This window comes from Aphanomyces astaci (assembly GCF_000520075.1).
Source record: "Aphanomyces astaci strain APO3 unplaced genomic scaffold supercont1.71, whole genome shotgun sequence".
Classification (NCBI taxonomy): Eukaryota; Oomycota; class Saprolegniomycetes; order Saprolegniales; family Verrucalvaceae; genus Aphanomyces; species Aphanomyces astaci.
This window is the reverse complement of record NW_009798334.1, coordinates 169,000-182,026: the sequence shown is the minus strand read 5'-3', so window position 1 is coordinate 182,026 and position 13,027 is coordinate 169,000. Positions and strand designations below refer to the sequence as shown.

The window sequence follows — 13,027 nt, the reverse complement described above, 5'->3', positions numbered from 1 at the left end:
ACCCCTGCCACGATGTCGAGAATTTGCATTCCTCAAGTTAAACATTCACACGAATATTCCCATGTTCAACCCATATTGCACCAATCACACGGCTCCATTTCGACCCGCCACCATAATTATTGACGCAATCTGGACTGGACGACGAAAGAATCACTTACCATCATGTCCTGGCTAACAAGTCCTTGGTCGTGCATCTACATATTGCAACTACGCAACTTATTCTTTCCAAATGGAAGCTTTACATACTTGCAAGACAATGAACCGATAGAAGTGATTCAAGTGCACGATGCAGTAGCGCTTGGGTTCAATTACACGACGCCATGACAACGAGAGATTCGGTCGACTTTTCAGTGATTTAACGTACGACAACGACGACGGGAAGAAGGATCTCATGGATGGATTGCGGTAAAAACGGCAGCAACTTCAACATGCGAAGCCAGGTGAAAATTCTCCACGAGATTTTATTCTATTAATACAATTTCCTTGATATTATATTACATTGCGTGGAAATGAAGAATGTAGGTAGGTCGTAACGCTCACCCTGGTGAATATTCCATACTCTCGTTCTGGCGTCATTCGACAACGTTCCTGCCAACGACCAACAGCATGGTGAAGCTCCAGTACAGCGCCCAGACCACGACGACGACCTCATCGACCACGACCAGCAGCAGCAGCAGTGACAGTCCTTCCAACAAGTGGCAGTCCTACTTTCGCATTGAAAGCTGGCTGCCCCTTCCCGCGTCGGCGTTGAAGCCCGAGTGCGACCCGCAGCCAACGGCCTTCACAAAGGAAGGCGACGTCGATGGCTGGGTGTTCCTAGGCGAAGAAACAGACCCGTCCCACTTCACGTATGCCGACGTCGCGTCGGGGAAACGGGAGCAAGAGGCGAAAGACATCCAGCACGTCACGAAGGAGTACGTCGTGCTCGCAACGACAAGAAAGCACCGCTAAACGATCGCAGTGGACGTCTTGTATGTAGAAAAATAACCACGTTATAAATATTTATGCCCAAATTAGCCGCCAATGCCTTGAATGTACCTCGAAGTAGTATATTAGGAGTGCTGTGCTTTCTATGTGGACATGCAGCATCGATTTGAACGCCATCAGTACTCTGCGCCCATCCTAGCGTTCATGCCAACATGAGCAATGCATTTTACCCGGTGGCGGAACGATGAGCAGCATTGGGGACATGGACCAACCGTGAAACTTCGCTTCACACTATTTAACGTACACTTAGATATGAAATAGTGTGAACATGATTTCCTCGACATTCATTCATCGTTCAAACCAGCGAGCGGGATGGCGGCGGCGTCGTCCGTGTTACAATCGCGCGAACTAGTGACGGCAGTGTTGGCGTACCAGCATGGTATCTACCCAGACATGCGTCCGTTCGTTGGCTTGAAGAGTCCGTTTCAAAACCCGATGTCCCTCCGCGTGGTGACGGTCGAAGGCCGGCATCCCACCGATGTCGCGTTCGCCGCCATCCACGACGTGATGGCGGCATGGTACGCTTCCGTAGGTCACTCGCGCGTGTGGAAGCTCTTTGCGTCGTTGCCCCACATGCGAGACATTCTGATCTTGGACGCTGTGTACAACGGGGATGTCTCCGTGTTGGAACTGCTCCATGCGTCGGATGCAAAGTTGCTGCAGTCGATGGCACATCCGTTGTTAGATTTGGCAGCCCTGAACGGCCAAGTGGATGTGCTGGCGTTCCTCCATCTCGTCGTGGGTCACACCGGATGCACGTCGTTGGCCATGGATGTTGCCGCGCAATATGGACATTTGGAGGTCGTGCGATTCCTTCACGACCACCGCACCGAGGGGTGCTCTGTATGGGCTATGAATGGCGCGGCAGAGAATGGACATTTGGAAGTCGTGACGTTTTTACATACCCATCGCGCCGAGTCGAGCCTCGAGTGGGCGCTGGAGTACGCCGCTGCGGACGGGAGGCTGGCGGTCGCTATGTATTTAAGCGAAGCATTGGGCACGGACGACGAGTGTTCGACCCGCGCGATGGACGGGGCGGCTCGCAATGGCCATTTGGCGATGGTCCAATATTTACACCACAAGCGATACGATGGATGTACGGCCGGAGCGATGGATTGGGCGGCGGGGTATGGTCATCTGGAGGTCGTCCAGTGGCTCCACGCGAACCGAAGGGAAGGGTGTACGACCTCGGCAATGGACATGGCGAGTGCCAAAGGCCATCTCGAGGTCGTCCAATGGCTACATGAACACCGAAGTGAAGGGTGTACGACCTCGGCAATGGACGACGCGGCCGCAAATGGCCATCTGGAGATTGTCCAATGGCTCGACAAGCACCGACGAGAAGGAGCCACGGAATGGGCGCTCACTTGGGCAGCAGAGAGAGGACATTTGGAAGTGGTGACGTTTCTCGTCACCCACCGGCACGAAGGTCACGTCGCCGACGCACTCGCCATGGCGACGAATTCAACCGAGCGGGGACGTGGCGTCCAACATGTGATTGCGTACTTACACTCTCAAGTACTACCTGCGCCATAATAGTATTATTTGAGAAATCGTGTGTTTTTTCGCATTTAAATTCATACATTTTGTTCTGAATCGAAAGCTGTAGTCCTGCGGAGGGTAGTACACATTGTACTGAACTAACGTTACTCAATTGTGGCCTCCACCGTAGTCTGATTCTAGCATCGAGCGGGGAAGCATACCCAAGCTGTTGAATGAGACTGAACGAACGATAGCAATAGTGATATACTAGTATAAAATATTATTTAAAATATACTAGTATTGAATAACAATAGTATTCTTGTTTCGCGGATACCAGTACAATGGAAATCGATGAAAATACTGGTATTGCACTTTGAATTAACATGTACTACTAGTAAATAGCATCAAATGTCCTATTAATAGTGTACTACGTACCTGGTAGCATAACTTCGAAGTAGTAATATATAAAATCCTATACATATATATAAATACCATGTATGTGTACGTACCGAAAGGACTGAACACTGCGCAACGATGATTGGATATAATGGTTTCATCATTAGATTTGATTGCACCCAGGTCGTCCAATCCGATTGCTTCATTTCACCATATCAACCAATCATCACGAAGTTATATATGTCCTAGAACCAATCAGAAGCCATCAAAGTTAGGGAGCATTTCAAGTTTATACACTCTATAACGTTATCCAGACGACAGCGCGAAGAATATATAATCTATGCAAATCGATTTTACCTGAATACCAAATTTGAAAACCAAAGATATAGTGTACTACTACGTAGTACTGAAGACAACAACACCAACATAGATTGCCTAGTTTCGATCAAATTTGCTGGTTTTTCTCGATTTTGCTGTTTTAGTAAAACTGCAAAACACAATACTATTAATAGTATTATGTAGAAGTGCTTGATTCGATTGAACCGAGGGCGGAAATTCATACCAAATCAAATTTTGTACGATACTTTTGGCGACGTTATTTTTTATGGTATTACCTATCCATCGCTGTCTCGACCATATATAAATTCATGTGAAACGAATATCAATCGCCGTGCCGAAACGAATTATATATATATATATATATATTAAGGCGTTCGTTCCATGTGCATTATATGGCCCCATTCTTGCCGTCGTGTTAGGCCATGAAGGATCAACGACGAGTGTTATACAAGGTAGTCGGGGGGAAGGTATCGGATCAGTTTCTCTGGGATGTGGGTGGCCGCGTCGGCCTCTGCGACATGGTGCAAGTTCATTCGCTTGAGGATCTCGCTGTCGTCGTTGATCTCGAACGGCCCGCTAAAGTTAAAGAAGATATCCTGCCGGTCTTCGCTCATTTCGCACTGGATGATCGTGTCCTTGGACGTGTTGACCAATATAAACGGCAGCGAAATGCGACAGAGTGCAGACGGTTTATCCACTTGCTTGTTGCGTTGAATGAGGTTCTTTAACGCGATTTGCTAGTCGGTTGGTTTTAAACTACGAACGACGACGACGACGAGGGGTACCTGAAGGAGCAACTCCTGCAGCTGCTGCTTCTTTTGCTCGACGCTTTTTGCTCGTTGGGCATTTTCCATCTAAATCACACACAAGGTCAACAGTATATATATATATATATATATATATATATATTTTACAAGAATTCAAAATATTTATATATCTATGTTGTCGATTTTCTTCAAATTTCCCGATGTTTCATGGTATGTTTCAATCGAGGCCAAATAGAGCCGAGCTACATCTCATTGGCTGCTATCTACTTCGCATTATTTATAATATATATTATAAATGAAAAGATAGATGAACGGAGGGTGTATGTATGTATTAAATAAATGAAACAACTGCTCCATGCATATGGCGAGCGTTCATATATATGTATATATATATTAGAAATGAAAAAGATAGATGAACGAGGGTTCATATATATGTATATATATATATTATAAATGAAAAGATAGATGAACGGAGGGTGTATATATGTATATATATATTATAAATGAAAAGAGACATGAATGGAGGGTGTATGTATGTACTAACTGTAAATAAATACATACGACGAGCGTTCCACGGTGGAACCACACACACACAACCAACCGTATTGGAGCGCATCAGGACTTTGTACAAACATTTCAAATAAATGAAACGAAATAAATGAAAACGGTTCGATACAAAACATACGATGGCCTGAAATATAAAGGATTGTTGTTGTTTATTTCACAATATAAATGATTGTTGTTTATTTGGCAATATAAATGATTGTTGTTTATTTCACCTGCAGCAGTTCCAGGTCTTGCTTGGCGTTGGACGGCAATCCGCGCCATCGGATCTCTTTTTTCTCCTTTGAAATGATATCCATGGCCATGAGCACATTCAATGCATCGTATACGCGGCGCCGAATGTTCTTCTCGTCGTAGTTCTACCAATGCATATACTATATTTAACGACCAGGTTAACTCGAAAACAACAAAAAAAAAGATGAAATATAGACCAAATTACAGACCCAAAACACCAAACACGCGAAAACACACGAAAAGCTCCACACCCTTGAATCATATCTATATATATAAATATATATATACGTTCATTGTTAATTACAAAAATGAACACTATATAGCTTTAAGAAAATAGATGCTCTTTTTCACCAAAACCAGGCAGAAAACAGCGAAAAGCAGTGAAAAATCCGCTCAAAATGCGAAATAAAAAGACTAGTCACACAACGTGCATCTGTCGAAATGTACCACAGACTCGGCGGGTCGCATGGTCACGAACTCATGGACTAGCTCGTCTGCGACTTCGTTGTACGTTGTTACATGCTTTTCCTCGACTTTCTGGCACACTTTCATGCTAAAATGGCGCAGGCCTTTGCTGCCCTTGTCGGACACGGGCGTGGTGGACGTCGATCGCGGCTTCTTCTTCTTGGGGGTGGACGCGCCATGGACTAGTAGTAGGACACGGTCAAGATACACGATGTGTGGATGAATAGAGAGATGGATCTTGCCTTCGTTCATAAACGGCGACGACGACGACGTTGTGGAGCTCGTGTTGATGCTCTCTACAAGACACGTGGGAAGGGTGGTTGAATGACGAAGGGGAAGCCAAGGAACGATACCTCCCCATTCACGCTTGAGGTCGCGGAATTGGCCATCTTTGAGCAACCCTGCGTCGGTTGCCATGCGCTCGAGGCCTTGCGCCTTCATCAAGTTGATAAAGTCGTCGTGGAGGCTGCTCGGGGTGACGGGGGTTGTGGATTGACTGCCAAATGTCGACGCCGTGTCCGCAGTTGACTCCCGCTTCACCTTGGGCGACTGAAATACCGCCGCCACCGCGGCCTTGGGCTTGTCCTGATCGTCATCGTTTATATCACCTGGGTCGTTGCGGTCGTCGATGGCGTCATCCACTTGTTTCTTCAACTCGCGCTTCGTCACCCTCGTCTCGGCTGCTGCAGATGCAGTAGAAGCAGCGTTCCTTGCGTCGGCCGTGTCCATTGACTCAAAGAGACTCTTGGCCACCGACGTCGACGCCTTCCGCCCCACATCCGACTCCGATTTGGATACAAACCCGTCGTCCTTCTTCCGGCTGCCTCGCACTGCTCCCATTGCTTGTATTTGCTCGTGCTCCTGATTTGGAATGGCATCATCCGGATGATTTTGTTCCGGTTACAGAAGTAGTATTATTAATAATAGTAAATGCTCTAATTATTAATAATAACTATAGCATGTAACAGTGTAATACGAGTACAGTACGAGTAATTAACTAATACTATAGTACTACAATACTATTTGTACAATACTACTCGGAGTACGTACAATGTAATAGTACTAACGTTAATAAGGGTTGATGTTTGCGCTCTAACTGTTAGTACGGAAGTAGGACAACACTGGTGTACAGTACATGTTGACCTCAGAGCCCTCGTAAGGTGCCACGTCATGCCAGCTTTCTCCTTGAGCGATGGGAACGCTACAGCCACACGTTTTACACATAATTAAGTACCTTCGAATCCAGGTGCCATGATCATACTAGTACGACGGATATATGTGTAACCCCAGCCACGCATGTGATTCATTGGAGGTTAAGGGTCTCGTTGTACTGTATCCACCGCAATCAATCACTCCAAGGGTTTCAGATACGCAAACATGCAAGTCTGCATCGTTCCTGTTGCCTCTTGAGGTACACTGTCCGTCACGCCTCCCATCGACGCCATCAGTGCTATTGTCCCAGGAGCTCCGCGAAACCATCACGGGGTGGAAATACTCCGACACTGTCCAACATGAGGATTGACGTCCAGCTCTCCAACGCGTTTCGTGACGGTGTGGAGCGACCTCTGGGGCGACTACTCCCTCGTGTTGAAGTTGTTTGGTTGTTTCGCAAGTCCGAGAATGTCTGGACGACGACCAACTGCTCTTGAGCCCCATGGCTAACCAAGGCACGTGCGGATATAGCTGGGCCTCTTCCACTGCAGGGGTGGTGGAATCTGCCCACTGCATTGCCACGGGCCAGCTCTTGGACTTGCTGGAACAGCAAGAGACCAGCTGCACCACCACCAGAGGCAGAAAGGGCTTCCCATGGTATGCCATTGACTGGATGGATGGCAAATCGAGTGTGAAGCAAAGGCTGGCCCTCGACAAACGCGTGAAAACCACCGGCGAAGCGGTCTTAGCTTCGGCGTCGAACGGCCAACCCGTGGCGGTGCCCGTGGAAGCCGGGAACGTTATGTGGAACAACTACAAGAGCGGGGTCATATCCGAGTGCCCAGGCGCCCAGTCGGACCAACCATACCGCCATCGCCGTGGGTACAATGGAGACTCGTACATGATCAAAAACTCGTTTGGGGCCCCAGCTCAAGGGAGATGCAGGGTATATCCACCTCCAACGCAACGGCGGCGGCAAAGGAACGTGCTACGACCTCCCGTCGCCATCCCCCAAGTCGTTGCTGATCCCACGCCTACCACCACCAGCCAAAGTCCGTCGACAACTACTGCCCCCGCGACTACTTCCAGTGTTCGTGTTACCCCCTTACCAACTTCATGCACCCCTGTGTCCACCGAGCGCTCCTTTGTCGATGACGCCAGTGCGACCCCTAGTGATAAGTGCAGCAATAACCGCAATGCGTACGTATGGCCGTTGACCAAGTGACACCATGGCGCAATATGTGCAGTTTTGGGCGTCTGTGTGGAGCCTTTAATAGAATAACCATCATAACTTGATTGTTTTAACAATTGATCCTGTGATACGTCGGTCAAATTCGAACATTTAGTCAGGACGCCATTCCAATTCTGTGCATATACCAGTAATTTTACTACGCTTTGGCTTTCTGATAGATAGGCACCCGAAGCCTTTGCGTACTTGGAATCATATGCGCGTAAACGTACGTCGGCTATTTCCACGCCGATTTTTTGCAAATGATTCAGTGAATAACCATTGATTGTTTGTAAATGCAATGTGGATTCACATTCCGTACAAAGTGGGTTGTCGGGTCCCACCAATATACTTCTTCGCAACAACCTTGACTGGTAACGCTACAATATTTATAGCACAACCCATCTTGTCAGCGTATAAACCCGCTGCAAACACATCGGTCTACAGTACTAGCACCAAGCAGTAAACTCGCCCCACCTCGAAACAACTAGCTGTGATCAAGGCAAAAACGCACTTGTAGAGCTCCCTCTCGTTTACCGGGCGAGTGGTGCAGCGAGTTGTACCTTCTGTAGTTTCGGCACCCGGTCAAGGTTAAATGTAACCGACCTTTCGTAACGGCTGGTTTCACCTCAACGCGCGTCCCAAAATAGCATTCAGTCGCTTGACCTTATAATATCAAGTAGTATACTCGCTTTGAAACAACCAACGGCCACCACCACCACTTTGCGATTCGAAGAATCTCAACCATGGCGTCTCCTCGAGTCCCCCCCAGTGTGTTGCCCCCCGCCGCGCCAACTAAGCTCTCGTCGCTTCAAGACCTGTCATTGGACAACCCGGACACCCGCCCGGCGTCCCCCACGGGTCGGACCGGCGCGAATCGCCGCGCGCCCATCAACGACGCATCCGTCGAGCCCGACAGCCACCCGACCGCGCTGTCCCCCGCGACGTTTCCCAAAAGCGCTAGCACCATCCAAGTGATTTTGCGATCGCTCAAGGGGCACTACCTGTTCAGTTCGCTGGGCGAGTCGGAAGTCCACGACATCATGCTCGCCATGTCCAACATCCAGCCCCCGGCTCAAACTGACGTGATCGTCCAGGGGAGTGCCGGCAACTGCTTCTACATCCTCGAGTCGGGCACGTGTGAGATTTACGTCAACAACGAGGTCGTCGGGCAGTACGTTGGCGGGGACGCGTTCGGGGAGCTGGCGCTGCTGTACAACTGCCCCCGCGCGGCGACCATCCGGACGATAACGCCGTGCAGCCTCTGGACCGTGGACCGCACGAGTTTCCGCAAGATTCTGGCCACAACCGCGTCGACGATGCAGTTGAGCCGAGTGCAGTTCCTTCAAAACGTCGAATTGCTCCAGCGCTTGAGTCACAACCAGCTGCAAAAGGTCGCGGCGGCGCTCAAACTCGAGCAGTTTTCGGACGGGTCGTACATCATCAAGCAGGGCGAGGAAGGGCACACGTTTTACATCGTCGTGGAAGGGACAGTGCAGTGCACGACGTCGGCGACCCACGACGGCGTCGAGAAGCCCCTCATGACCCTCACGAAAGGCCAGTACTTTGGGGAGATGGCGCTCATGTTGAATGAGCCACGCCAAGCCAACTGCGTGGCCAAAGGCACCGTGTCCTGCTACGTCCTCGGGCGGCAGGACTTCACTAACCTCCTCGGGCCGTTGCGCAGCCTCCTCGATCGGCAGATGCGCATTCGTGTACTGCGCAGCGTTCCGTTGTTAAACTATCTCACCGACGACGAGCTCGACATCCTCGCCCACGCGCTGCGGGTTGTAGCGTACGAGGACAAGCAGCCAATTCTCCGCCAAGGCGACAACGGCGATACTTTCTTCATCATCAGGTATGTACTGTGTGACTTTAACATGGTACTTTGGAAGGTTTTGATGTTGCTTTAGTTCCTTTCAAGGTTATATATATATTTAATGTTTTTCGAAGTATTGTCCTATTGCCAACACTTGGACTTGTATGGGGGTTGTTGCAATCGACGGAATACCGATTGGGTTAGGACGGAGTTTTGCATATCATGATCAGTAGTCGTGGAGGTTTTCACACTATTTCTTGTTTGAACGTTACACCCATGTCATGTTGATGCTATGTTGTACCATTGGCACGTGAATACTACTACTACTGTACATTTTCATCGTAACGAAAGAAAACACGATTGATATCGTTTTCGACGTGCATTGAAATTGGATATATATATATATATTTGTATAGTGACGGGAAAGTCTGCGTGCACAAGAGCGGTGTCGAGATCATGACCCTCCGGTCGGGCGAGTTTTTTGGCGAACGCGCGTTGCTAAACAACGAACCCCGCGCGGCTGACTGCGTTGCTGTCGGGCGTGTCGAGTGCCTCTGCTTGGACCGCAGCTCCTTTGAAGGGCTCCTGGGCAAGCTGGAGCATATCATGGCTCGGGAAACCAAACGCCAGCAAGTCATGCAAGAGGCCGCGCTCGCCACGTCCACCAAAGGCGTACCTGCGACACCGGCGCAAAAGAAGTACCGTCTCGCGGTAATCAGCCAATCTAAGGCTGTGATGTACTTATCGACTATATTACTGTATGACGGTTTCATGTGTATATGTATATATATATATATATTGTATATGTATGTATACATGCGGTAATCAGCCAATCTAAGGCTGTGAAGTACTTATCGACTATATTACTGTATGACGGTTTCATGTGTATATATATATATATATATATATATATATATATATATATATTGTATATGTATGTATACATATTATTGTCCATTTACCCAAAAATTCTTTGCCAAATCGATCGAGATATATCAATTCTTTGTACTGACTTTTGTATGTAAAAATTGTGCAGTGTCACACTAATTTCATTCACACACTATTTCGTTGTTGATTTGGTCGAAGAGTGGATTTGATTGGCCACTTGAATAGTGTTCTGGGTTTTGATTCGTCGATCGATTGTCTGCCGATTTGGTGTTGCTCATTCGATTGAACCAATTTCGAATCGACTTGACAATATCTATATATATGTTATCGTCCAAGAATGACACATGGATATACGATGCTTTGACGGCGATGCGCCCCCAATACCCCGAAGCAGGGCATATAAACACTAAACTTGGCATTTTGGCGATTTCCGATTGCATGTATATAATATATATATTTATATACAAACATTTTTATATGTATACCATTGCTCAAGAATGATAACTATCTATAATTGATTTGTTGTATTATTATTGGGTAGGACTTTGACAAGGTGCAAACCATTGGCACGGGCACGTTTGGTCGTGTGCTGATGATGAAGCACAAGACCACGGGCCATACGTTTGCATTGAAATGCATGCAAAAAGCCAACATCGTGGAAACCCACCAGCAGCGGAACGTCCTGCACGAGAAGGGCATCGTGGCCGAGTGTGATCACCCGTTCGTGCTCAAGCTGTACGAAACCTTCAGCGATTCAGATCAGTTGTACATGCTGCTCGAGCTCGTACAAGGCGGGGAACTGTGGGCCCTTCTGTACGAGAAGGCGTTCTTGGTGCCCAAGGGAGTGTGTGGTAGGTACAGCATAGTGTGTACAAGTCGTTTTCAGCCCGATTTTCATGTTTTATCGGTTTATTGTATGGAATGTTGTAAGTTGATTCATTGGACATTCAAATAATCGTGTTTCAAGGTCTATTTGACAGACATAAATACCATTTTCGAAGCAAGTGTACTCAAAACTTGAGGACCAGTTAATGGTGCACAGTATTATCTCAAGGTTTGTATACCCATTTGCATATTTTTTGTGTGGTTAGGTATCTCATGTAATGCGATGAATAACACTACAACTTCCACAGGAGTTATACCTGACATACTAATTTCAATCTCATCACACAAAGTGTCGATGTTGACTCGATGAAGAGATTGATTGGGTTTAGGAGTTTGGTTGGCCACATTTGCAAAGTGCTCTGGGATTTGTGAATGTGCCGTCACACTACCTTACTGTGATACGTACAAGTCACACATGAAGGTCGATGTTGACAAAATGAAGTGATTTTGGATTTAGGAACATGATTGGCGGCGATATTTGATTGGTCCACTGATTGCGTCGTTGCTTATAATTTCGAATCGCATTGACAATATTCATAGGATTTGGTAATGATTCGTATGAATGGAGCTATAAATGAAATATATATATATATATATATTCCTGAAAACCCGTAACGCCATGTTCTTATACATAGGCGCGTTTGACGTGTCAAGCGCTCGCTTTTACGCTGCGAATGTGGTCGAAGTGTTTCGGTATTTGCAGTCGCTGGGCGTGGCGTATCGCGACTTGAAGCCTGAGAATCTCATGATTGACCACGAGGGGTATTTGAAGATGGTGGACTTTGGGTTTGCCAAGCACATTCCGTTCTACAAAGGTGCGCAACTGTGCGAGAAGTCGTTTACGCTGTGCGGCACCCCCGAGTACCTGGCCCCTGAGCTCGTCCTAAACAAGGGGCATGACAAATCCGTGGATTATTGGGCCCTCGGCTGCCTCATTTACGAGCTCATGTCGGGGCGCACGCCGTTCCAGCACCAAGAACAGCAGCGCATATTTGAAAAGATCATCCACGCGAAAACGGCGCTCAAGTTTCACGCGAAGTTCGACCCCCTCGCCCAGGACTTGATCACCAAACTGCTCGAGCCCAACCCTGGCCTGCGATTGGGTACATACGTCAACATGCCGTGTCTCGTCAAAGCTAGTGTTGTTTGTGTATTTTTGCTCATGTGCATACGTTTGGTGTTGTAGGATCCCTCGCGGGGGGGATGAATGATGTGGTGAACCATCCGTGGTTTGCGACGGTGAATTTCGACTGGAAGGGACTGGTGAATAAAACCCTTCGGGCCCCCCATGTCCCCGTGATCAAGGGCGCGGCCGACGTGTCCAACTTTGACCGGTGTAACGAAGCGCATTCGGTGGCCAAGTACGCAGGCCAAGACTACTTTGAAGGGTTTTAGAAAATGTATTTTGGATGGAGACGATGGACGCGCTATAGTTGTTGAATACGAGATGGCTTTTATATGGAAATTCACTGGCTGGGCATGCATTACTGCAGCGGACCACACGTATATCTGAAACTTCTTACAAGGAGATATCACTTGTGTTTTGATTACTCGTAAGCTGGTTCATGTTGTTGTAACGCTGTATCTCAATGGCTTGAAGCGTGGACGAGGCATTATTATATAACTCCTCCACAAATGGGGTGCGCAAATCCATTCTATGCTGACACGAACACTGTCGTTGCTGTTGAAACCTAGATTTGATTTGATGGTGAAATGGCAATTCGTACATCCCTATGCTAAAAAAACTTGGACAATTCAAACCAACAAGTGTTTCTGAAGCGAAACACTTATCGACGGCTTGATTCGATGTTGATTTCGTAG

At 47.6% G+C, this 13,027-nt stretch overlaps 5 protein-coding genes across 6 annotated transcripts; 4 read left to right on the top strand and 1 right to left on the bottom strand.

Annotated features, from left to right (window-relative positions):
- The first annotated feature begins 482 nt into the window (after positions 1 to 482).
- H257_15539 (hypothetical protein) lies at positions 483 to 1,024 on the top strand. Its single transcript, XM_009843680.1, has one exon. The coding sequence runs from the start codon at positions 607 to 609 to the stop codon at positions 949 to 951; it is 345 nt and encodes a 114-aa protein (XP_009841982.1). The 5' UTR covers positions 483 to 606; the 3' UTR covers positions 952 to 1,024.
- A 256-nt stretch (positions 1,025 to 1,280) lies between these two features.
- On the top strand, positions 1,281 to 2,583 carry H257_15538 (hypothetical protein). The gene has a single exon (XM_009843679.1). It carries the CDS (start codon positions 1,300 to 1,302, stop codon positions 2,521 to 2,523), a length of 1,224 nt encoding a protein of 407 aa, XP_009841981.1. The 5' UTR covers positions 1,281 to 1,299; the 3' UTR covers positions 2,524 to 2,583.
- A 984-nt stretch (positions 2,584 to 3,567) lies between these two features.
- H257_15537 lies at positions 3,568 to 6,093 on the bottom strand. Of its 2 annotated transcripts, XM_009843677.1 has the most exons (6): positions 5,588 to 6,093; positions 5,477 to 5,530; positions 5,217 to 5,416; positions 4,751 to 4,894; positions 3,990 to 4,058; positions 3,568 to 3,941 (listed from the first exon to the last, which is right to left on the bottom strand). In XM_009843677.1, the coding sequence occupies exons 1-6, from the start codon at positions 6,072 to 6,074 to the stop codon at positions 3,648 to 3,650; spliced, it is 1,248 nt and encodes a 415-aa protein (XP_009841979.1). In that variant the 5' UTR covers positions 6,075 to 6,093; the 3' UTR covers positions 3,568 to 3,647. The 2 variants fall into 2 exon arrangements, with proteins under 2 accessions (XP_009841979.1, XP_009841980.1); XM_009843678.1 differs by lacking the exons at positions 3,568 to 3,941; positions 3,990 to 4,058 and having other exon boundaries at positions 4,696 to 4,894.
- Positions 6,094 to 6,888: 795 nt separating this feature from the next.
- Positions 6,889 to 7,611, top strand: H257_15536 (hypothetical protein; the record flags this gene model as incomplete). Its single annotated transcript, XM_009843676.1, has 1 exon — positions 6,889 to 7,611. The coding sequence occupies one exon, from the start codon at positions 6,889 to 6,891 to the stop codon at positions 7,609 to 7,611; it is 723 nt and encodes a 240-aa protein (XP_009841978.1).
- A 692-nt stretch (positions 7,612 to 8,303) lies between these two features.
- Positions 8,304 to 12,671, top strand: H257_15535 (AGC/PKG protein kinase). The gene is made up of 5 exons (XM_009843675.1): positions 8,304 to 9,472; positions 9,850 to 10,144; positions 10,863 to 11,172; positions 11,842 to 12,309; positions 12,393 to 12,671. The coding sequence occupies exons 1-5, from the start codon at positions 8,361 to 8,363 to the stop codon at positions 12,599 to 12,601; spliced, it is 2,394 nt and encodes a 797-aa protein (XP_009841977.1). The 5' UTR covers positions 8,304 to 8,360; the 3' UTR covers positions 12,602 to 12,671.
- The last annotated feature ends 356 nt before the right edge of the window (positions 12,672 to 13,027 follow it).